We start from the raw sequence: 23,914 nt of genomic DNA on the forward strand, positions 1-23,914 counted from the left end.
TGTCATGCGTAAACTTTGAACGCTAAAACAGCGCCATGAATGGAATCAAATAGCAAACACTATGCGTGAAGTATTACCAGTTTCAGATATTCGAACCCCTCTGCTGCAAATCTAAGCTCCAATCATTTTCAAGCGGGAAAGGAAAGATAAAAAGCTAGGATAGCTCTCTCCAGTCGGACACTTTTGTCCATGTTTCATGTATTCGCCAATTTTAGGGCGAAATTTTCCGCCCTCGTGAATACTAACACAAACGAAAATCATGGGTATATAAAAACGGACACGAACGAGACTACACAATTTGTCATCACAGTACGCTTTCAATTTTCCAACAACATTTTTTAAAAACTAAGTTTTCATCATTATGTGCGATTGGAACTCATGCGTCACATTTAAAGGGACGCCGTAGGGAATCGGTCGAACGCTCGTTTGCGGTGGCACTCCGCAGATTAACACACATTGCCGTTCATGTCACTATTGAGCAAAATCCTTGCGCCCCAATTGGTTAATACACGAACTAGCCTCTCAGCTTTTTCCACGAAGGACATTTGTAGCCTTATTCAAACGTACATAAAGACATGCCAAAATATTGCCTAAAGAGCAACTACCCCCTCCTATTGCTTTGATGTGTAAAATGAGATAAGACAAAAATTCACGCGAGCGCATAATAAATGTGCGCGGTCGGCAAAAACTTAAGCTCCCGCAGTGTTGCAGTGTCAATGCCTTCTTTACAGGAAAGATTATCCTAGGTGGCTATATATAGGAGTACGAAATCATAAAAGTTTATGGTTGTTCCTATATGTCTTACTCCGAAAAAATAACATTATAGGCTTTTAAAAAGAAATGTCACGTTTGCGCATCACTTGATGTGACAAGCGGGTAGCGATAGGGTGGCCACCTTTCCCCAAAAAGAAAAACGGCCCTACCGAGGCGGGGGGGGGGGGGGGGGGGGAGAGGAGGGGGCATATAGAAGGTTGGATTTGGGTTGGAAAACAGACGTCACGTGTTTCTTATCGTTTTTTTTTGTTTTTTACCACGCAATGCCGGTTATTGTAGCGCTTTCCTAGCGAGAAATCAGCATAAAATTTGCGCAGAAAGTGACTAAGGGTATAATGTGGACGTGATTGTCTGGAAACACGTGACGTATTTTCTTTGCTCACGTGACCTTGCGCAGCTTGTCGGCACATATTTATCGTCGTAGTTGCTGAATTGACGTTTATGGAATGCCAAAACTATCCTAATCGTGGCCCGATGGCCAAAAAAACAGCAGATGACGGCCGGTTTTCGGTATGGACCGGCAACCGTTTCGCTGTCTAAAAAACCAGTCGGGCCGGTCAAAAACCGACCGGGTGGCAACCCTACGTAGCGATGTTTTCTTATCTAGGGAATGTTGAACTAGGTTATTGAGCACTAAGATGTTATCAGGACGCGGAACAGGAAGCAGGAGGGCAGAGCTGGTTCTAGGCCAAGGAGATGCGAGACAGCCCTCTTGAGCACTGTTCCCCCCAGTTAGTTTACCCGCACGTCACCGGTGCTTTGCGGGAAAGCCCGTCGCCCGTAGCGGCGAAAGACGACGAATATCTGCGACGGTCGATCGCAAGTGCTGGAACTGCGCTCGCCGTTCTTCGAAAGGAAGTTTTTGAACAGTGCCAGTATATTCGTTTAAGAGCCGACTCAAATATCGCGTTATTCTCTTCGGTATTTTTGAGGTTTCGAATATCCAGTATGTGTTCCTTCCGCCTTCGAATGTGGCCCTTGAAAATTTCGTACCGAATTTGGCAAATTGTCAATACATCTCGTAAAACATCGCAAACTTACCCAAACGTAGGAAAAAGAAGTGTTCACTATTAACTCAGTCCGTGTGAGCTGGCGTTATTTTACCAGATGTCCGCAAGCAATACAGTAACACTCACTACTAACGTTCAGCTATTTGGCATTTTCTTCAAAAGCTGCGTGCAGGCTTTAGCTTCCCTCAAAGGAATGCTGAGCGTTTGCGAAACCAGAGAAGTTCCGTGGAAGGATGACTATATTGCAGTGGATGCAGTGACCAAGTACGTAATGACAGCAGCGTGAAATGGTGGAAGAAAATTTATTCATGAAAAAGCAGAAGACAAGGTGTGGAAGAAAAAAACGCAGAACAAAGCTTTGAATTAAAGGTACGGAAGTAAAAAAAAGTAGGAAAAAAGGCGGGGAAGAAACAAAGGCAGAAAAAAACTTTGAAAGGGAGGGAAGTGAAAAAAAAAGTTCAAAGTATAAAAAAGGGTCAAAAATAGAAAGGACCCCCAAGCAGGTCTAAAAAGAAATGGAATGCGGGCAGCTTCAGGCGTTGACATCCTCCTCTGGCACGTCCTCAAACTCCCCCTCTTCATCGGCAGTCGCCTCCTGGTACTGCTGGTACTCGGAGACCAGGTCGTTCATGTTAGACTCTGCCTCGGTGAACTCCATCTCGTCCATGCCCTCTCCGGTGTACCAGTGGAGGAAGGCCTTGCGCCGGAACATGGCTGCGCAGAGAACACGAAAAAGAGGTGAGATGGCTCACAAGATAACTGAGCAGTGGAGGGGTGCACTGATTTCTGAATAGAGCCATGAATGCAATCGATGCCTCTCTGGGTAAAAAATTGAAACTAGCGGTGTCGCTGGAGGGCATACCAAATAAGTAGAATAGCACAAGCAAGTCGGTTGGTGACAGCCGTCGTCCTGATATTAAGAGAGGACTTTTAATCGTCATCGTAGTTTACTGCAATGGGGACTAACATTGGAATGGCCCGGTAAAAATGAATCCGGCCCCTTCCACTACGGCGTGCCTGCTAGCACAAGCGTAGTTGTGGAGCACGCCTCGAGAATCACGTCCCGATAAGAAGCATTTACCGAACTAACAGGAGACATATCTTTTGCACTAGGGTTTGCTGTGAGAACATCCGCACGTTTTGTACAGACCAGTTATGCCACAGAATGGTGTACAAGCCTGGTGAGAAACTACCATTATTATGTACCACGGAGGTGGTTTCAGTAACGAACGAGCAAAAATATTCCAGGAAGTACCGGTGAACTGCTCCGAGATGCGCTTGAACAGCTCTTGAATGGCGGTGCTGTTGCCGATGAAGGTGGCAGACATCTTCAGACCACGAGGCGGAATGTCGCAGACAGCTGTCTTGACGTTGTTGGGGATCCACTCCACGAAGTACGAGGAGTTTCTGTTCTGGACATTGAGCATTTGTTCGTCCACCTCCCGCATGGACATGCGGCCACGGAAGATGGCCGCCACAGTGAGGTAACGGCCATGTCGAGGGTCGCACGCCGCCATCATGTTCTTGGCGTCGAACATCTGTTGGGTGAGCTCGGGAACAGAGAGCGCCCGGTACTGCTGCGTGCCCCTGGCAGTCAGCGGAGCAAAACCTGGCATGAAGAAGTGCAGCCGCGGGAAGGGAACCATGTTCACGGCCAGCTTGCGCAGGTCGGCGTTGAGTTGTCCAGGGAACCTGCGTGCGTAAAAAAGGGAAGCAGTCAGCGTTAGATAAAAAGATTGATTTCAAAAGGAAGGAACTAAGAAGTATCTACAGGGGGACCCACCGAAGGCACGTAGTGACACCCGACATGGTGGCAGAGACAAGATGGTTCAGGTCCCCGTAAGTGGGTGTGGTCAGCTTCAGCGTGCGGAAGCAGATGTCGTAGAGGGCCTCGTTGTCGATGCAGAAGGTCTCATCGGTGTTCTCGACCAGCTGGTGCACCGACAGGGTGGCGTTGTAAGGCTCCACGACTGTGTCCGAGACCTTGGGAGAGGGGACAACGCTGAAGCTATTCATGATGCGGTCCGGGTACTCTTCCCGGATCTTCGAGATGAGCAGGGTGCCCATGCCCGAACCGGTACCTCCACCGAGGGAGTGGGTGAGCTGGAAGCCCTGCAGGCAGTCGCATGCCTCTGCCTCTCTCCGCACGCGGTCGAGGACACAGTCAACCAGCTCTGCGCCCTCAGTGTAGTGGCCCTTGGCCCAGTTGTTGCCGGCACCGCTCTGGCCTGCAAGGCAGAAACATACTACAATAAGTAGGCTTTTCAAATTGGAGGCAAAAATACTAAGTCTCTGCGGCTAGCATAGATCTAAGGAAAGGAAAGCTTTTGGGAACCATGGAAAAGCCGAACAAATAGCGACTGCGTGCGTGGAAAAGAAGTGTTCGCGAAATAAGCAACTGAGAGGGAGATCTGAAACGGGACAACTAGGACGGTCGAGGGAAGAGATGAACCACAGGCGTGTAATCATTGGCTTTATTTAGAAAATACTAGACCAGGACCATCTGTCAGTGAAGGCAAGGATAACAAGGATTGGGGGTACCCACCGAAGACAAAGTTGTCAGGTCTGTAGAGCTGGCCATAAGGTCCAGACCGCACAGAGTCCATGGTGCCGGGCTCCAAATCCACCAAGATAGCCCGCGGGACGTATTTGCCTCCTGCAAAAAGGCAATAGGGGCACGCTCAGCTGATACAGGCACTCGCCACAAGTTATGCCAAGACAAAAAGTGTCTGAATAAAATGATCTGGGCCAAAGGTATGCAAATGATGGATGTGCAGCAGAGATAATCACGAAATAGGCTAAGCCCTTTAGAGTAAAAGTAATACCGCTGACGTGATTGCGCAAATCTTATTTGTCGATGTTAATAAAATTCCCCTAATTGAAGGAGGTGTCCCACTGGTCACAAAAAAAGTGCAGAAAGCACGAGCCTTACCGGAGGCCTCATTGTAGTAGACGTTAATGCGCTCCAGCTGAAGGTCAGAGTCCCCGTGGTAGCTGCCAGTGGGGTCGATGCCGTGCTCGTCGGAAATAACCTCCCAGAACTGCACACAGTGAGATGGACGGGTGAAGAGACCTGACTTTGTGCAGATACGTGAAGGCGGCTGCACTTATTCAACAAATTCTAAGGTCGGCAGATTTCAGGAGTAAAAACAAATCTGTAGGCAAAGTGTTATCCGACACATATTTGTACCACTTGCATATAATGAATCCAGTGCGCAAGCCGTCAGATGGTGAAAGGAGCAGCTCGATCCACCCACTTGCGATGCAAATTTCGTCAAACGATATGCTAAAGTTCAGCTATCTGCCATCGGATAAACGAGGCGAATTAACATGGATGAACCTGGAACATAATTGACTCATTTCGCAGTGCCCTGTAGGTGGCCTTCCCATCAGATACGATGGACTTAAGAGAGAAAATTTTCGCCGAAAGGCATGCGCGTTACAACAATGACTTCGTCAGCAGCGTCAGTTACGTGACAACCACTTTGAAACTAGATTTTGACAGTGTGTGGATGTCAGGCGGCTCAGACACTAAAAGGGGACCATTCTGAAAAAAAAAATTGACCACATCTTTCCGCCGGGGGAAACCATGGGGTGATGCGACGCATCTGGGCGGTGCTTGTTACGGTTGCGCCGACCATCGCGGTAGCAGACCTGTTAGTCTCCATTCAAATCATCGGTGGTCATCGGATGTCATCGGAGCGGCGGCGGTGGAGCGACTGAGCGGAGCGGCGCAGTTATCGCGTTTATATGTACCTCGCGTTAACGGTGAGGGGAATGGGAGAGAGTAGCGCATGCGCATGTGTTAACCGAGAGCTAACGCGCGCTGACGCATAGCTGGCATGGCGAGGGGAGCGAGCGCTAACGCAAGATGGCGCTGATGTGAGAGCGGCGTTACTGCGCAGCTGGCGTGGCGAGGAGAATGGAGGAGAGGCGTGCGGATGGACGTCGGATGCATGCATGGAGGGACAAGGCGAGTTAAAGAGATGCGTCGCATCTAAAATGAAGAACAAGCCCATAAGCGTGGCGTACAGTCAAGATCAATTAGAAGGTTGTCGCGGAAGCACCGACCAGGAAAGACGACAGCGCCGTTCCGTGGCACTTTTTTTCATTCGTGTAGATGAGATTATGCTACCCTCTCTCACTCCGTGGCTGTTGCATACAATTCGCTCACCCTCTTCTGCAAAGGCCGACTGCCACACTTTTCTTTATTCCTTTTTGGATGACGTATCCGCGTTTCGTTCCTCGGCAATTTGATAACACCGAAGATTCCGCAACGTTGCGGCATTGCGGAAGCAAATTACAATTTTGTTTGGGCTACAATGCCCCTGCATGCCGACATAGTTGCCCTGAGAAGGCTTGCGTATCAGTGTGAGGTATATCGCTGATGGGAGAAAAGAATAAAGGAAAAAAGAAACGAACGTGGCCGTTATCGTTTCTGACGGCAGTGCGCTCACTGCATGGAACAGCCAAGGGAGAAGCAAACCTAGCATAATCTCGCTGTGGCCGATGCTAAGAAGTGTCACGCAAAGGCGCTGTCGTCGCGGTCGGTCGGCGCTCCCGCGATAACTTTCAAATTGATCCCGACTGTACACTCAGGAACCGCCGTGAGCAGAAGGCGGGAAAGCAATTTCAAAGCGCAAAATAAGCCGGGGCACGCCAGCGGGTGGCAAAATGCATCGCCGCGACATGACGTTGCACTTCTCGTGTCGAGACATCCATGTGCGCGTGCGCGTCCAATCTCTTTCACTTAAAGCAGCCAAGCTGATCACATTCAGCGTTTGCCCTTTAGGGTCACTTTCTGTGCCAACATGCCTCGCTTGCACACGCTTCGGCGGCGAACCGCGAGGGTGAAGTGTGCGTTGCTCGCTCTTCCCTGATCTAACAGATAGCATATGTCTTGCCGGTGTCGGTGGCGATCTTGTGCCACATATACCCCATCGCGTCTTTGTATTTTTTGCCCAAAACATGGAGTTGGTTGTTAATCAAGGATGAGCACAACAAAACGTAATGGAATTGAGGCGAGAAATTGAATATTTGAATAAAGTGTCATAGGTCACATTCCACAAATACTAAAAGGGTATCCACGAGGAAAAACGCGAGCAGAGATCGGCGTGGTCGTGCGTTTGAAAAAAGAACAGGAATAGTAAGAAGTTGTGATACGCGTTTAATTAATTGACACAGACGCCGATACCCGCTGCGGTGGCTCAGTAGCTAAGGCGTTCTACTGCTGAGCACGAGGTGGCGGGTTCGATTCCCGGCCGCGCAGGCCGCTTTTCTGATGGAGGCGAAAAGCAAAACGCCCGTGAGTACGAGATTTCGGCGCACGTTTAAGGTGCCCAAGTGGTCAAAATTAATCCAAAGCCTTCTACGTATACGGCGCGCGCCTCATCGCCGGCGTTGGCGTTGCGTCGGCGCGTTAAACCAACAATCCACCGACACAGACAGACAAAAGTTTCGCGTTTATACAGCGAAACAAATGCTATCGCCATTAAAACTAAGATGTCGAAATCTCGTTGCAATGCGTCCTTAATCAGAGGCAGGCAGATAAAGCAAAGCAGGTTCACCCTCGCCGTTCGCCGCCGAAGCTTGTCCAAGCGAGCGTGTGTAGCGCAAGAAGTTACCCCTAGCGCAAAGCGCTCATTACTATCAGCTTGGCCGCTTGAAGCGAAAGAAAAACAGGGCAGTACACAGTGGGTTGGACGCGCACGCGCACAACGGTGTCTCGACTGTCGACACCAGAAGTGCAACGTCACATGGCGCGGCAATACATTTTGTCATGAGCTCCGTGCCCCGGTTTATTTTGCCGACGTGTAACCAGGTGAACCTCAACACCTATTGGTCAACGACAAGTCCACTAGAGAAAAATGGCCGCTTTTCACCGGTAAGCCTACGCAGCGGTGCTTCCTTTTGGCCGCAGACGAGGAAAATGAACACGTGCCGTCGTCACGGGGGCGTCACTACTTCTTAACACACTGTAACGACGTGACACCGTTTAGGGAGCAGCCGCATTCAAATAGCAGGTGATTCGCCTGCCGTTCAGCTTAGCTGAGCACGTTTCTCTGCCACCTTTTTTTTTGTACGGTCACTAAAAAGGCAGAAATCAGCTCGGACACCGACACTCGATTAGCGAGAGACGATAAAGAACGCAGGAGGCTGCACTGAGTAGGCAAATAAGCTAAGCATGTAAAAGAAACAACGCGAATGAGTCAACTGCACCGAGGCGCCGCAAAACTCGGCTGAGGGTATTGTCGACTCAAAACGATTCAAGCGTTACCACTTTGCTGTGTTCGTGCAATCCAATAGGCCTTAAGGGGGAAAACACGGTGCAGAAAAAAAACAAGGCGGGGCAACAGTTCGAAAAAAAATTCTGCTACACAAAACACGGCCAACAAACCATACAGTCGTCCAGGGCGTAGGGCAACTGTGACTTCACGGTTACAGTCAAGTCATGGCGCCGGCAATGTAAACAGGCATGGCTTATCTCTGCGGCCATGGGAAAAGCAAACGGGCAAAAATTCGCATTGGCAGGCGACCGCTAAAAGAAAGAGAACACTCAGCAGCTCACCTAAGTCGCCAGCAATGACAGCCGATGTCCGCAGCGGAAACGGGGTCAGGAGCGCGAATGAGGCATTCGGTTAGGCCTAGCAGCCTCGCCTCACGCCGGCTACAAAAACCTCGAAATGCGGCACGAAATAGCGCGGTCTTACCTTGGCCCCAATCTGGTTGCCGCATTGTCCGGCTTGTATGTGGACGATTTCTCGCATATTGGATCCGGAAGCGCTGGAAACTGAAGGAAGACCACGAAGACTTGCAGCGACGATCCCGCGCCCAGCAGCTGCTTACGGCGCGAGAGCAGCGGCCAGAATGGGTGATTCGACCGGGTTCCGCCTGCTCTTAATCCTTCAACTCCTGCGTCGGCCACCAATCGGAGAGGGCGCGTGTTTCCAAACGCTTCGCTGTACAGAGCACCCACGTGCCATGTGTGATGTCACTGCTCGCGCTATTCGTTTGAACGCCTGCTAAAACGACCCCGCCGTTCTGGCTCTGTAGCCTTGACGTAGAGCACTGAGTATTGGCGCTGACGGCTTGGGTTCGAGCCCCAGCACGTCTATCTCTTGTTTTTTTTTTCATTGCCTATTTATTTCTACATTTCATTTTTTTTCTAGACTGAAATCTATACGTCGTTTTTGTTAATAATGGTGATTTGGTATGTTTTAGGTCGCTTTAGGCTTGGGGCGCAGCCAATAACCACGTTGAATTACCGTTCTCTATCGCGCGAACCGACATGTCACGTGGTTGCTCTGTGCAGCGAAGCGTTTGGAAATACGCGGAGAGGGCCACTACCAACGCTCTGGTTGGCTAGTTCGGTCACGGGAATTTGATGATGATGATGATGATGATGATGCCCTCCAAGTTTTTGGCACGTACCCACATGTGAGATTGGCGAGGGATAATTCGCTTGTTGAAATTCGTGAGGACCTCAAAATACTAATTTATTTCCCGAAAGACAAATGAAGTAATATGAAACCTTGATGTGATTAAAACCCGAATTACCCATCAATTAGTTTCCTTCAGCAATTCAAGCGTCCCGAAGCTGAGAGAAAATCTTGAATACAATTATATATATACCTTTTTGCATACGCCAACTTTGTTGCGCCAATGTATAAGTGGAACCGAAAAAGTAATAATAATAATAATAATAATAATAATAATAATAATAATAATAATAATAATAATAATAATAATAATAATAATAATAATAATACTAATAACGATTAGTTAACCCTAAATGCTCAATTGGGTCCTTCAAAAGCAGTTGTCTAGCTGCCCAGAAATGGCGAGAGGCGAGAAAAAAAAAGTTCGATTGTTCCAGGGACCTGGCACCGCACACATAGTTTCGTACGTGAGAGCCCTGTTCTAAACAGATAGAAATTTAGCCTTGAAATCATGCAGTGCAGCTTGGTGAAGGTCGTGCCGGAATCGCAAAAATGAACCCACAATTTAAATGTTGATACTCTGCGAATGATAGGAGTGCATCTGAACGAGTAGCGTCGAAATGTCAATATCGTCTTAATCTTGAAGCTGCAAAAAGAGGCCGGTCATGTATGCGAACTGGACGGGAATTCGTTTCGAAAGCGCCTGTACATTTTTGTTGTGGTGCCTTGGTACCTACCTAATAAGGTACCTACCTAATAAGGGTATTGGCCAGTCATCACTGGTGTGAGAAGAAAAGAAAAAAGTTTCCTTATATAATTACTTGTATTGCGTATAATTATAGCGGTCGGAAAGGATTATAGATCTATAAGCAAGAAGAAAATAATTGATAAATTCGAAGTGGAGCAAAAATGCAGAGTATCATTTTGGATACACGATGCCTACGTCCTCCTCCCCCTTCTCCTCCTCCTCCTCCTCCTCCTCCTCCTCCTCCTTCTTCTTTTTCTTCTTCTTCTTCTTCTTCTTCTTCTTCTTCCTCTTCTTCTTCTTCTTCAGCAGCAGCAGCGGCGTTGGCGCACCTCTCGCTTCTTCGGAGCACCGGCTATTGCACCTCACATGGATTTCAAAAACTTTCCGCCGAAGGTTCTCCACGGCTGGCATGCCCAACTCGCTTTTTCCTATACTTTCAAAGGGGACCGCGTTAGCACGCGCTATAAACCTCGGCAACCACCTGCGGGAACTTGGCGTCTGTGCTCCCCACATCAGGTGCGAACGCACGTGAACTTGCGAGTGGAACAGCACGCGAGAGCAGACCAGTGGGGAGACTCCTTAGTCCAGGAGTCCCTGGCTCTGGCTGGCAGTCCGGGCCCGTCTCACCAGGTTAAGCTGGGAGCCGGGTTCAGAGCTGGACAGCTGCGCCGCCCACTGTGAAGGGGAAGGGTGGGGATTGGGAGGGAGGTCGGGTGAGAGACAACTTATTGTTTTTGTACGAAAGATATACGGGTAAGGGGTGGGAGTGCCCCGTCCTTTGCAGTCTTCGGCCAGGAGTCCTTGACCTCTGGCGGCGTCCTCAGCTTTTTGGATCAGTAGTTGCTGTAGTAGTTTTCCGGAACTGAGCAGCGCCATCTCCCATTGCTCCTTATTAAAGATGTGTATTATTTGTTTGTCTTTTTGGTTTTCTGTGCATGCCCATAGTTTGTGTATAGCTAGTAGTACCTCGGGGCACTCAGCGATATGTGCAAAATATGCTGCCAAAGGGCAGATCTCAAACGCATAATACCAGTGTTCTCGAAGGTAAATCTCGCAGACGCCGGGCGCTCCGCACGGGGCACAGGCTCACGTGTGCTCGGGTATTTTTTCTAGTTTTTCTGCGATGCTCCTCACGTGGCGCAGGTCCACGAACAAACCAGGACGACTCCAGGCGCTCCTGACGAGGTGCACATTCACGTGCGTTCAGCTAGGCTGACTTTTCTGGTAACGCTCGATGGCGGAAATAAAATAAAAGCACCGACAAAGTCTGTTTACGTGCTTTGAAGAAGAAGAAGACGACGACGACGACAATGGTGGTGCCGTCCAAGTTTTTGGCTACTAACCTTAAGGGGAATTGGCAAGGCAACTTATTTATGGTACTCCGATTGGACCCCAAGTGAATACTTTTCCTTCCAGAAAAAAAGGGCGGGAAATGAAAGTCTACTATGGAAAGGACGGCAGAACAATTAGAGATTATTCAAGAATACAAGCGACTTGAAACCGAAAGATAAATTTGGGTACAATTACAAATATCCATTTTTGCGTAATCCAAATTCATGCCCCCCAAAAATTTGATAGGCGTAATGGAAGGCTAATCACGTTGACGATCCCCAGCCAGCATTAGAACTTCGTTGTCAACGCTTGCGCGGTAGTATTATTTGTTTTGTACGCACAGTGCGGCTAGTCGATATACAGTCCCGCACTCACCGCGGCCTTCCTGATGAGCGGTCCGGCATTCGCACTACCCATACATCTCTGTGTCGTGGGGAATCCTCGGAATACCCGCGGACGATCCGCGGTCAGTCAGAGACTGTATGTCGAATAGCCCCAGTGTGCGTACGCTCCCGACCGCTGCAGCTAGCTAAACGACCTTTTGCCGTACAATTAATATATGCCACGTTGTGCTACCCATTTTTGCGGTTGAATAAATTACATTCCTATTGGACCATCCAAACAAGCGGGCATTCTGTGGGTCCCAATGATCGTTGTCCACACACTCCAATGTAAGGATCATCATCAGTGCAGCACGTTGTTCTTAAGTGCTTGACTTACGCAGAGAGGGCGTGCATGGGTTTTGGAAAAGACTAACAAAGCAAATTTCAGGCACGGAGTTTGTGTATAGTTTATTCTTTCTCATTTCCCTGTCTCATGCCTTCCCTTTCAATGCTCTCCCTGTAGGTTAGGCTTTACGCCTTCTCAGTGGAGGGATATGACGCATCAAAAGCGCTCTAAACCGTTCCGGTGTGGAAGAAGAAGAAAGGCATCTGCAGGCACTCGCGTGCTCTCTGAGGCTGTTCCATTTCCCAGTCTACCTGCTCGAGGAAACCATTTGAACCTACTAAGCGAACGCATCGCGGCTATTCAGCTAACCTCTTCCCGAACATCTGGCTACAGAACGCCGACCAAACGCGGCTTCGAAGTCGCGGCCAATCAAGCTCGCATCCCGAGCAAACCGCGCCGCGTCGTGACCACGAACCTCTGCCGTCTACCAGCTAGCGAGGTTCCTCATGGCCATGAGGAACAGCAACGAGAGTCAGACGAATCCCGCTGTTCCTCCCCAGGGGCTCTTCAGACTACGCCACCTTGCGTTCGTCGCCTGCCTGGGACTGGCCTCTGCCGCGGTGTTGATTGGCGCCCCGGTTGCCGTGTGGAAGACCATGGTCCACTGCGAGGGCGCCTCCTGTCTGTCGGTCGAGGACGACCTTCGGAACAGTCAAGACCCAATGGTGAAACCATGCGACGACTTTTATAGGCACGTGTGCGGGCGTTGGCCCGAGGTTGAGCGAGTCTACATGACACCCACCATCAAGTACGACGCGGTGCACGACCTCGCTTTTCTCCGCGAGGCGATTTTCTTGGCAGGCCAAAACCGCAACCGCCCGCTCGGAGTACAGAACGTGATGGGGGATCTGATGGTCACTTGCCACCAACAGCAGCCAGACGAATCCCAGCTGCAGTGGTTTCTAAGCCAGCTGCGGCTGCCGTGGCCCGCCCGCTCTGCCACCAACGAGCTTGAGCTGCTGGACATGATCGCGGGGGCATCGCTCAAGTACAACCTGCCCATAATGTGGATCTTCGCTGTGGGCCGCCACCTCCGTCGGCCGAGAGAGAACGCTCTTTACCTCATGCTGGATGGAGCGGTAGAAATTTGGATGCGCCAGATGACAGACCTCGTCAAGCGGCAGAACCTGGCACTGTTCCTGCGTCGCTGTGCGGAACGTGTGGGCGGCACGGGTCAGTCCTACGACAGCATGATCCGAAACGTCCTCACCACGCACAGAGAGCTCGAGCTGTCCCTCCGCCACAGCTTCGACATCGTCCAGCGGCCAGAGTATATCAACTTCAGCGATGTCACGCTCCGCCAGGCCGTCAACAGGCACCTGCCGGACGAGTCGCAGCAGTGGCCAGAAGACACCGTGATCTGCCTGCAGCGCCTCATGTTCCGCCGCTTCCGGGCACGGCACCTTGTCGACGCTCAAATGGCCTCGGCATTCAAGAACTATGCCGGCGCCTATGTCGTCTGGTACCTCGCCCCGTACGTGTCTCCCTACCTGACGGCCTCGCTCATGGAAGACCTGGGGCACCCGCAGAGGCTGCGAGACTTCGTGCGCGCTCGCTGCTCCGCCCTCATCTTGGGCGTTCTGCCGATGCCGTTCTTCAAGGCGAAGACAGAAGGAAAACTGGGTGACGCAGCAGCGATATTCGCTACGTTCGCCACGCTCCGCTCGGTAATCGAAACAACGATGGCACGACACGACAGGGCTGCAGGGCAGCGTCTGTCTGCCCACGCCGACACTCTGGCGATGAACTTCTACAACATGTCGGTCCCCTGGTTGGTGCTTGACCGCATGTACGCGGGTATTCCTCACGTGCACGATTCAAATTTCTTTAAAATGTACCAGACTGTGGCGACGTACAGCCTGCGACAGCTGAAGCAGTCCATGCGCAAGCCCAACAACAGCTACGTGCACGTTCCGCATTTGACAACGGTGGGCATCTACCGAGCGGTGGCGGCTCGCGAAATTAGAATTCCTCTAGTAAACGTCTTGTGGCCGAAGTTTCACCCTCGCTACCCGCTGGCTGCGCGGATGGCTGGCCTTGGAGTTGAGGCCGCAAGGAATCTAGTCGGGCTGTTCAACTACGCCTTCTTTTTTCACGAGGACTTCCGGTCTGGTCATCGCAATAGCACTGACTTTCCACCGTCGATCTACCGGGCGCTGGCGGAGCTCCACTTACAGCTCGACGCTGCCGTTAGTCGCATCGGCAATGCATCGCTGCCGGAGGAAGAGTTGCAGGCTGCCGCCGTGGAGGCCATAGCGGTGCTGCTTGCCCACGCCGCGTCTAAGGCACTGCCGGAAGCACATACGGTGCCGCTGGCTGTGCGAGCTGTAGAGGCCAGTAAGCGGCCGAACTTCTTCGGTTCTTTAGCTCCCGACGAATTGTTCTTTCGGCTGGCTTGCTTTTACCACTGTTCGATCAGTCCGGGCCTACAAGAGCGCGTGTTGTGCAACTACGCCGTGCCACGCTTGCGTGGTTTTGCCTCGGCCTTTGGTTGTAAGGCGGGCGACGCCATGTTTGTTCCCCCTGCGAAGAACACGTTTAGTTGATGAGACATCGCTACTAACGCATTGTGATGTATATCTCCGTCCCGTGTGCTATTTTTATAGTTTAAGGGCAGCAATGCGGGGACCAATAACTTGCCGTCGATGGCGAAACGTCCACCATAAATAAAAGAATTAGTTATATTTCCCATGGGCATCGGTAGCATTTTGTCTTCATGAGGGCAAACTCGTTGCAGCGCCGTGCCAGGGGGTAAAAATATTGTAAGCGAACTTCCAGACCATTCGGAGGATAAAACGAGAAAGCACGTTTTTTTCCTTTAATTTCATTGACAAAGGAATTTTATAAATGAAGTTTCATATGCTTATTAAAGGGACACGGAAGTGATTCGTAAACATTGCGGGATTACGAGCGCAAATTGTAGTCCGGAGTCTCTAGGCCCTGTTTCGACCACTCTGAGCGTGTTGACGCGAATTTATTTAGTAGAAAAATCAATTCGAAAATGCTGTCCTCCTCTCTGCACCCTCGCCCATTTTCTGTGGCGTTCTCGTGGGACGTCCGGACGAGATGAGCTTTCGTGCAGGCAGCCGGGGAGCCCGGCTGCCTGCACGGGCTCCCCGGCCTTCAGACAGAGTCAGTCGGCCCAGCGTTTCGTCCGCCGCTCGCCGACGGGTCGTCGCAAACAGTTCGCGCAGTTGAAACGAAGCCAGGGCACGTTTGTGAATGGAAGAATGTGCCTTTCTTTACTTCGTTAGTTTGTACACTGTATCTAGCTCCAAGTTAAGGTCGCTTCACACGAGCGCTGAACAAGCGCCCATGCGACGCTTCGCTAACTGGTACGCCAGTAGGAAAATATAAGGCCACTTGAAGGCGGGAGAAGTGTCAGCGAAGTCAATATAGGTACTAAGGAAATAAAATCAACTGATACTTTTACCGTACAGCGTAAGATTAGGATGCGGGAAGCACTTTCTTGCGCTGGGCTAACAAGCACAGGGGTCAGCAGCACGACTACGCATCTGCGAACGCTTTTCCGTGTAAGAAATGCAATTGCTAGACGTGAGATGTTGTGGGAACTTGGGGGACGCTTACTGCACGAGGGCAACAGGTGACCGGTAAAAAGCGCAAAGGCTCATGGGTGCATTGTTTTCTCCCGCGGAAAGCCGCTACTTCCGGTTCGGGAGCTCTCCTGGCCTCCCGTACGCCGTCGGCTTTCACGCGCGTGTGTGCTTGTTGTTTATCTGTTTCCACCGGGGAAAAAACGCTCATGCACCGGGAATTCCATAAATAACAACGATTGACCCTACTAGGGGTTTATCTGACTGGTAAGCACCCGGTGACAAATAAACAACACGCACACACGCGCCTGACAGCCGCCGGCACACGCAGGCGTACGGGAAGGCAGGAGGGATCTCGAACAGCAAGTGGCGGTAGCAGACGACATTCCCATGAGCCTTTGCGCTTTTTACCGGTGACCTATACAACAAATAGTCACCTAAGCTGCTTGAAATGCGAAAACTAAATAAAAGGGTAAACTGGTCATACATTATAGACCTTATATTTCCAAGGTTGGCAGCCCTCGCCCGTGGCCGAGTGGTGTGGAGCGCTAGATATGTCATTGCAAGTGTTTTGCAAGTTACGGGTTCGAATCCCCACTGGTACATTTTTTTTATAAGTTAACTTTGTCGTTTTCCCCCGATGTTTTCTGTTCTGAGTTCACCCTTTTTTAGGCCGCAACGTTCATTGCTCCATGAACTAGTTCACAGAACGCGCGTAGGCTGACACTGGTGCGCTAATGAGTTCTCGTTGGCGTGCTGTTGCCATAAGCACCGACTGCTTGCGGGCAGTGGGCACAGGCCAGAACAAACAGACCCTTGGCCTGGTGCGAACACGATTTTTACGATACAGGCATGAGTGAGGCAAGCTCCAAATATAGGGGAAAAGCGCATGGCATTTGAGCGTCTGCGGGGACGCGGAGGGCGTTCATCCACTGCGTACGCCTCGGATAGTGATTGCTACGATTCCAAGCCGTCCTGGGAGGCTTATCTTATGCATTTTACAGTCTACAACATGGCAGAAGCGCGGGACGACGATTACTGAGGTATTGCCCATCCAACGATGCCGTCGGATGTCAAGCACGTCGTTTTACAGAACCGAAACCGGAACTTGTTTGGTTGCTAACCTTGGGCATCGTCCAATCACGGTGCGTCTCCTCCCGTCGTAACAGCCTTTAGTTGGTGCGGCCGCCGCAAACCGCGCATGGTAGTTTTTCTTCTTTCGCGCTTTGTAAAATAATTACCGACTTGTCAACCGGATAAACGATGAAAAGTGTGCTAATTTGAGTCAGTCTACGCAGTGCAAGCAAAAACGGGAGCTTGACAAATTCACTTCAGTGTCCCTTTAATGCACATGCATCACAAGACGAGAGAGAGACTACACCAGAAGTAAACCACTGCATCATAACGGAAACATTTTACTAATTTGAACGATAAAAGGCACAATTTTAAACAGTTGTCTAGCACATATCAAATAACCATGTAAAATCATAGATGTTGTAAGGCAAGATTGCGACAAATTGGTATAATGTGCTTTGTTAAAACCCCTTCTCACCGCTTTTATCCGTAAATACAGTCTAGTCCACTTATAACAGTATCCAAGTGCCAAGAAAATCCCATCGTTATAACCGATAATTGTTATAAGCAGGTTGCGAAATCAAAAGATGGAACAGAGCTCAAAACATTTCATTCGCATGCCAGTAAGGTGGTACTACAGTCGAACACGGATATATCGAACACGGATATATCGAATTTTCGGCTATATCGAACTCGTAAATTATCCCCTTGAAAATCCTTTGTAAAAGTATAGAAATTCGCACGTTTATATCGAACGGTATTTTTACCCGCCATCGGATATATCGAACGCCGCGCGAGCTGGAAGGTGCGCTTCGGCACTCGCTGCGCCCCGCGACCTTCACCACCTATGCGGCACAGCGCATCCGCCGACACCCGAAACGCCTGACAAACGTGAGGGCTCGGGGGCTCGGACTGTGCCGGCGGCCTCCTCCTTTCGCCTTTTCTTTCTTTTTTGTTGTTGATGTTTTGTGAGTTTTGATCAGCCAACCACAGCTGACGCCTTTCGTACATCACTGCTGCCCTAGCAGGCAGCCCGGGTAGCCATCGCCACCACCGCGACTGTTCGCGTGCCGCGGCGTGCGCTTTGTTGGCGGAGTTCACTTGCCTTAGTTGTCGCGTACCACCGCATTCCTCTTTTGCGTGCGTGCTGTGCAAAGGCGCTGCGGACTGCTTGAATTTTCGACTTCTCGTGTAGCAATGGCCAGCGTCAAGAAGCGGAGGAACCTTGACTTTGCGACGAAGTTAAAAGCCATACAGCGAGTTGAGGCGGGCGAAAAAAGTTGGACGGTGGCGGACGATATCGGGATACCACGCAGCACTCTGAGGAGCACTTTGTTGAAGAACAAGCCGGATATCAAGGCAAAGGCGGCGGAGCAGCGAACGTCGGGAACCTGTCGTGTGCGTGCTACTGCCCACGGGAAAGTAGAAAAGGCACTCTATGCCTGGTTTTTAGAAGTGCGCGCGAAGAACATTCCTGTGGATGGCCCAATGCTGATGGCTAAGGCCAAATGGTTTGCCGCTGCACTGGGTGAGGACAATTTCGGCGACAACACCGGCTGGCTTCAGCGATTTAAGCAACGCTACAACATCGTCGGCAAAACCATTTCTGGCGAAAGCGAAGCCGTACGCAGCCAGGACATCCAGCAGTGGTTGACGAAGGAGTAGCCGGAAATCTCGGCGAAGTTTTCACCCGCTGAAATTTTCAACGCCGACGAGACCAGTTTATTTTGGCAAATGCTGCCGAGCAAGACTCTCGACGTCCGGGGCAGCACGTGTCACGGCGGCAAAATTAGTAAAGTCCGCGTGAGCGTTTGCTGGCCGCCAACATGGATGGGTCTCGGAAGCTCCAGCCCTTTCTGATCGGGAAAGCAAGGGCACCGCGCTGTTTCAAGAACTGTAAGCAGCTCCCCGTTCGCTACGCCTCGAACAAGAAGGCGTGTATGACGCGTCAGCTGTTCACAGAATGGCTGCAAGCGTGGGACGTCGAGCTGGGCAAGTCGGAGCGTCGCGCTTGCCTTCTTGTGGACAACTGCTCGGCCCACCACACCACTTGCGAGCTCAAAAACATCTAGCTGAAGTTTCTGCCGGCCGACACGACAGCGAAGCTGCAACCGCTCGACCAGGACATCATCAAGTCTTTCAAGGTGGGCTACAGGAGGCGACTCCTTCATAAGCTGCTGGTCAACCTCCGCATGGGCACCGAGCTGAAGGTTGACCTGCTTGGTGCCGTTCAAATGCTGACGGGCGCCTGGCGAGACGTGAAGACGGACACAGTGGCCAACTGCTTCCGGAAGGCAGGCTTCGGGACGGCGGAACTTGCGGAAACCGGTGAAGACGGCGACGAAGAGCGCATAGACGACGCGTTTTGCGAGTTGTCGACACTCTTCCCGGCTGCCGTTCCACCCGAAGTGTCTGCGGACGATTTCGTGGAAGTGGACAGCAATGTTCAGGCTGTTGCGAGCCTCGCTGACGAGGACATTGTAGCTGCGGTCGCAGGGACCCAGGATGCCCAGGCCGACAGCTCAAGTGGCGACGAAGATCGTCCGAACGAGGCGGCGGCTACACGCGCGTACTCCGCCGCCGAAGTGGCGGCAGCGTTCGGCTTGATTCGCCGTTGTTGTGGCGACATGGAGGGAACCGGGCTGTCGCACCTGGACAGCCTCGATAAGATCGAGGCCAGCGTCTTCAACTTCATTTCGAAGGTGAAGAAGCAGGCCAAGATAAGCGATTTTTTTTTCACGGAAATAAAACATTCCGTTGCATCGTGTGTGCGGAATTAGTTGTCATTCTTGAATGTGCCGATTGTAGGTGATCGTCCGCCACAGGTAAGGTCTCGGGGCCTTTATTTTTTTATATCGAATTTTTCATATATCGAACTAATTCGAAATCCCCTTCGAGTTCGATATATCCGTGTTCGACTGTACTACTAATTTGCGGAAAAGACACCACAATCGGTCACCGCTGTTTGCCGCGTGTGAAGCTAGCGCGAACCTTTTCCAAGAGCCTCAAAAGGTGCTTCACCTAGCTGAGGTTAATGTCCTTGGCGGAAACAAAGTCCCCGAGGGACTGTGTCACGCATTGGGCCTCCTACGAAGACACTACCTGAGTAGGCTGCGCAACCACGTCATTAGAGTCGTCACTGTTGCAATTTTGGTGCACAATATAACCGGATTCAATCGTTATATCCGATATCGTGGCGCTGGAGAATTGTAATAAGCGGTTTGTTTTACTATAGAAAGAATACAAAGTTGACGGTGCCATAGCTGTTCACCGTTATATCCGATATATTGTTATAAACGGTATCGTTATAAGTCGACTCGATTGTATAAGCACCGCGCCTACACTCTAATCCTGGTAACCCATAATGTAACTTCTAAAGGGATGTAACCTATAAAATAAAGGTTACAATGGATCCATTTTGATGTTTTCTTTATCCCAGTCCATTCTAAGGGTTACAAGCGTGAAGTTAAAAGCGGTTTATAGGTTACATTAATGATTTATAGGTTACATCAACAAAATCTGACATGTAACCTTTACGTTGTAACCTATAAAACGCCCTGTAACCTATAAGAGATGCTCGTCGCGCCTTCTCTCCAGGCGGCCGTTGATTTCTCTGTTGCATGACGGGATATAGAGAAATGGCGGCGCCCGCAGGCCCGGTGGCCGCGTTTTCGCGCCACTCGAGCCTTTTTACCGCTGTGATACCCCTACGATGAAGCGAGGATTGCTGTTACAATACTTATTTGTCGGCGTGAGTCGCGGAGGCTGCGGCGAGCCCATTTGTGACTGGCAGCGCTGCACGGCCCGTTCTTCTACGACCAGCGTCAAGTTCGCATGTTGGACCAATGCCCCGGCGCCAGTGAAAGCGAACTCGGTGAGTATATTCCCGTAACGGTTTCCGTGTTTTCATTGGATGTATCTTTTCGCTGGGGGCTTTTCAATTCGAAATTGCAGCATTCGAGAGGGATTTTCGTTACCCGACTGGTTGCTTCGCTGGACGTTTTCTGTTGCCCGCGACGGCAATTGAATGAAATCACGGGCTTTTGCGTTCGTTGCGTCAGACTAGAGCGGACGGTCGTGAAAGCCCGTACATTATAACAGATAACGGCGCTCGTGACCTGCTTTCTGCTCTGCGCGCCTTCGCCATGTGTTGAGCGTTTTGTTTAGGCTGTTGGCTGCATCGGGCACACTTGACGAGTTATTGGCCCATGTAATTGTCAGGTAGCTCTGCTTGAATATTTGAATTTTTCCCAATGAAGTCTTATATTATCGCGCTATTCTCTGGGTATTATCATTTTGTTTCAGAAATCGGGAAATATTCATTTTTCTCGCTGCATATATTCGGAATGGTGTCTAGTTTATTGGTCTTGTAGTAATATATCCGGATAAACACAAGGTGTGTGCTGCAGAAAAGTAGTGCACTAAATGCTTCCCAAAATTTCTCAACTCACTTTTGTCCAGCACAAGCCTCTTTTTTTGTGAAAGTTTGCCCTACCGCAGAATAAAAAGTTTTTATATCTACAACACTCTTCATTTTTGTCATTCTTTTCCTCGAGTGGGTAAATTTGGTGTTAGTCATTTTGAGGTAGTGGGACATTTTCACCATGTTAAGTTGGTTTATTGTTCCCATTCACAAAAATCAGTCGTTTATTTATTCGCGTGGTATTGCAGGGCAAATGGTTGCCTCGCGTGATACTAGTGTAGTGCAGTAAAGCGACTTTACAGAATGGTGGTATGTATGAGCCAGCATGCAGGCTGCTTGATTGTTGTTGTTTTTTGATGATAGAGAAATTGTGACGAATTACACAGAGGCAAGTAAGTGCAGGTGTAAAAATGGGTGCTGCACCCTCATCGGTTCCTGGCTGTTCGAAAAGTGTGGTTGCATCTGGCTACCTATGCTATGACTTATGAGCACTGCTGTTTTTCTTGCAGGCAGCGTTCCTTGAGTTGACAACCAGGACTCCCTGCGTATTACACAAGTTGAAATGAAGTCTGATTTCCGTGGAAACAACGGTATGAAAATGCAATAACTAAAACTCATTCATTCAAATATTCTTTGTAAAGATGGCACCCAGGCCTGCTCAGACAAAAGTATGATTCACTTGTAAAAATGCGAGGCCTTACTTCAAGTGTTATGATGTTATATTTCGTATCTTATTTTGCCTCATGTTTAGTGACTATTCCTATCAGTTCGTTACTACATGAACTTTATGAATTCACATAACGATTTCCTCAGCATGGAGCTTTATAGTTTTTCAGCAACTCTACCTATTCTATAAGATGCGTGGTTCTGCAGAGCCAACAAGAAGAACTCTTTTTCGAAAAGGGCTCTTTAAGAAAGCTCCAGTTGTTAGTGAGGGCTTGTGCGGTGTTCTTTTCTTCGTCTTGTCAAGTTTGTGGTGTTCTTTCATTATGAATGTATACCAACTGCCCAGCTCTAAAGCCTATTACATTTTAACCCAAATAACCATTTGAGTCATTACAGGGAATGCAACTAGAAGATGGGTGCAAGTTCTAGATGTATCCTCTCCCACAACACATTTGGACGAAGAAAAAATGTAAGTTGGCGATTCCTTTTTACGAATAGCTGAGGAAGAAACCACCGGTAGAAGAACACCTTACTGAAATGAAAAACGTTTCGGCTTCCCCGTGGGACCCTCGTTCAAAATGAAACTGCCAGTACAAAGGGGGGGGGGAGGGGGGGGGGGAGGGGGGTAGATGTTTAAGTACAGCCAAAAATGTGGCGCAGACGGCGTCAGCATCGTGAAAGCGCGTTTCCTGGGTTTAGTGCGACGTTCGCTCTGTTGCGTGTACTAGTGATTCCACATGAAGGCGCGGAAATGTTTTTGCTTTCTCTTTTGCAAACGTATGTCAGTTTATCTCGTAGCCCAAAGTTTCTGCCTGTTCTGGGTAAGCATGCAGAAACATTTCGCGAGATAAACAGGAACACGGCACGATTAAAATTCGGGAAGGTTTGCCGGTATGACTATAGTGGCTTCGCGTTGTTCTGAACAATGCGGCCAAATTACTCTGTGTAACGATTACTGAAATGATGTGAAATTATTTGAAAGGCCGTAAATCACTCCTTCTCTGGTGTAGCCTTTCATTTCATTCTCTTGTCTCCGTCTTCATTTTCGTGCAATATATTTTTCGTACTTTACATGCCTGTGATTTAGTGTGAGGGGCTTATGGTTGCACTGGATTTTGTTCTTTTTCTGAAATTTTCTGTAGATGGCTCTTCAAGGTGGGGAAATCCAAGTGACGGCCCCTCACATATATACCTCCATCTGCGGCAGCAGGGAACAAGTCATTCAGATGACCTGGGGGAAATCTTCAGCCTGCCCTGATTTTGTGCCTGCTTGTGTACTACGTAAATTGCGAAGCTTATCGCTAAATTTTTCCAAGCGCCTTTTTTCATGCAGGAAATTATAGATCCCATTTAAAGTTTGCCCAAAAGACAGATTGCAATCGGCCTAGAAACTTGTTAGTGCGGCATAAAAAACGATAACTTTGCGTGGGAATCACAACTCAGGTGGAACTGTAAAGAGGAACCTAAGAGGGAAGTGTAAAGATGCATTCGTAAAGACAAGTAAATTCCAAGTGTAATATTAGACTCTGAGTGAAACAGAGAATGCAGGGAACATAGCCATAAACACTGCTTTGTATGAAACAGTGAATTTGTAATAAATGTTCTTTCTACTTTCCCACATTCTGCGTTTTTTCTGTGGGGAACCATGACAATAACGCTGTACTGGGAAAGTGCACCTCTGAGAACCATCTTATAAATGTAGCTGAAATTCGAATTCGACTGAAATTGTTCAATTGCAGTGCCAAACAATTCGAAATACTTTGCATACATCCGTGCAAATATTGACGTAAATAATCTGTATATTTGGCCATGTTTGTGAAGCTGTTCACACAACATTTATTAAATAGGTTTAATACGGATATATGAATAAACCGAGTTTTACCTGAAAGTCTAAAGAAATATAGGAAACACCAGTTCGCCCAGGAATCCGTACTCGTCTAATACTCATTAAGGAACGATAATAACATTGGGGTGGTTCGCAGCTTTGGTTTTTAATAAATAGCCCACAGGTGTTTCATAATAGTAAATGTGAATGTTCAAAACTACTGATGCTAAACTTCTGGAAATGTGCTCCTGTTAAATGCGCAAATATGTGTGCATGTACTGCAATTCTCTTTTGATAGTCATGGCCTAAGTTGTCAGACAAGAATTTTCGGCTTAAGGCT

At 49.4% G+C, this 23,914-nt stretch overlaps 1 protein-coding gene and 1 long non-coding RNA gene across 2 annotated transcripts; one reads left to right on the forward strand and one right to left on the reverse strand.

Moving 5' to 3' along the window:
• Positions 1–2,069: 2,069 nt before the first annotated feature.
• On the reverse strand, positions 2,070–8,566 carry LOC144141103 (tubulin beta-4B chain-like). The gene is made up of 6 exons (XM_077672630.1): positions 8,495–8,566; positions 4,717–4,825; positions 4,330–4,440; positions 3,568–4,012; positions 3,040–3,476; positions 2,070–2,498 (listed from the first exon to the last, which is right to left on the reverse strand). The coding sequence occupies exons 1-6, from the start codon at positions 8,549–8,551 to the stop codon at positions 2,317–2,319; spliced, it is 1,341 nt and encodes a 446-aa protein (XP_077528756.1). The 5' UTR covers positions 8,552–8,566; the 3' UTR covers positions 2,070–2,316.
• Positions 8,567–21,591: 13,025 nt separating this feature from the next.
• Positions 21,592–23,575, forward strand: LOC144141844 (uncharacterized). The gene is made up of 3 exons (XR_013316714.1): positions 21,592–21,673; positions 22,146–22,218; positions 22,892–23,575. It is a non-coding gene; the product is annotated as an uncharacterized LOC144141844 (long non-coding RNA).
• The last annotated feature ends 339 nt before the right edge of the window (positions 23,576–23,914 follow it).

This window comes from Haemaphysalis longicornis, unplaced genomic scaffold, assembly GCF_048455015.1.
Source record: "Haemaphysalis longicornis isolate Haplotype H1 unplaced genomic scaffold, Haemaphysalis longicornis Haplotype H1 scaffold_6, whole genome shotgun sequence".
NCBI lineage: Eukaryota > Metazoa > Arthropoda > Arachnida > Ixodida > Ixodidae > Haemaphysalis > Haemaphysalis longicornis.

Excerpts from the sequence above, each read along its gene's own strand:
- LOC144141103 (XM_077672630.1), bottom strand. The coding sequence starts at position 8,551 with ATGCGAGAAATCGTCCACATACAAGCCGGACAATGCGGCAACCAGATT. Across the intron at positions 4,013-4,329 it reads ACCTGACAACTTTGTCTTCG|GCCAGAGCGGTGCCGGCAAC; the intron begins GTGGGTACCCCC and ends TCTGCCTTGCAG. Across the intron at positions 3,477-3,567 it reads GGTGTCACTACGTGCCTTCG|GTTCCCTGGACAACTCAACG; the intron begins GTGGGTCCCCCT and ends TTACGCACGCAG.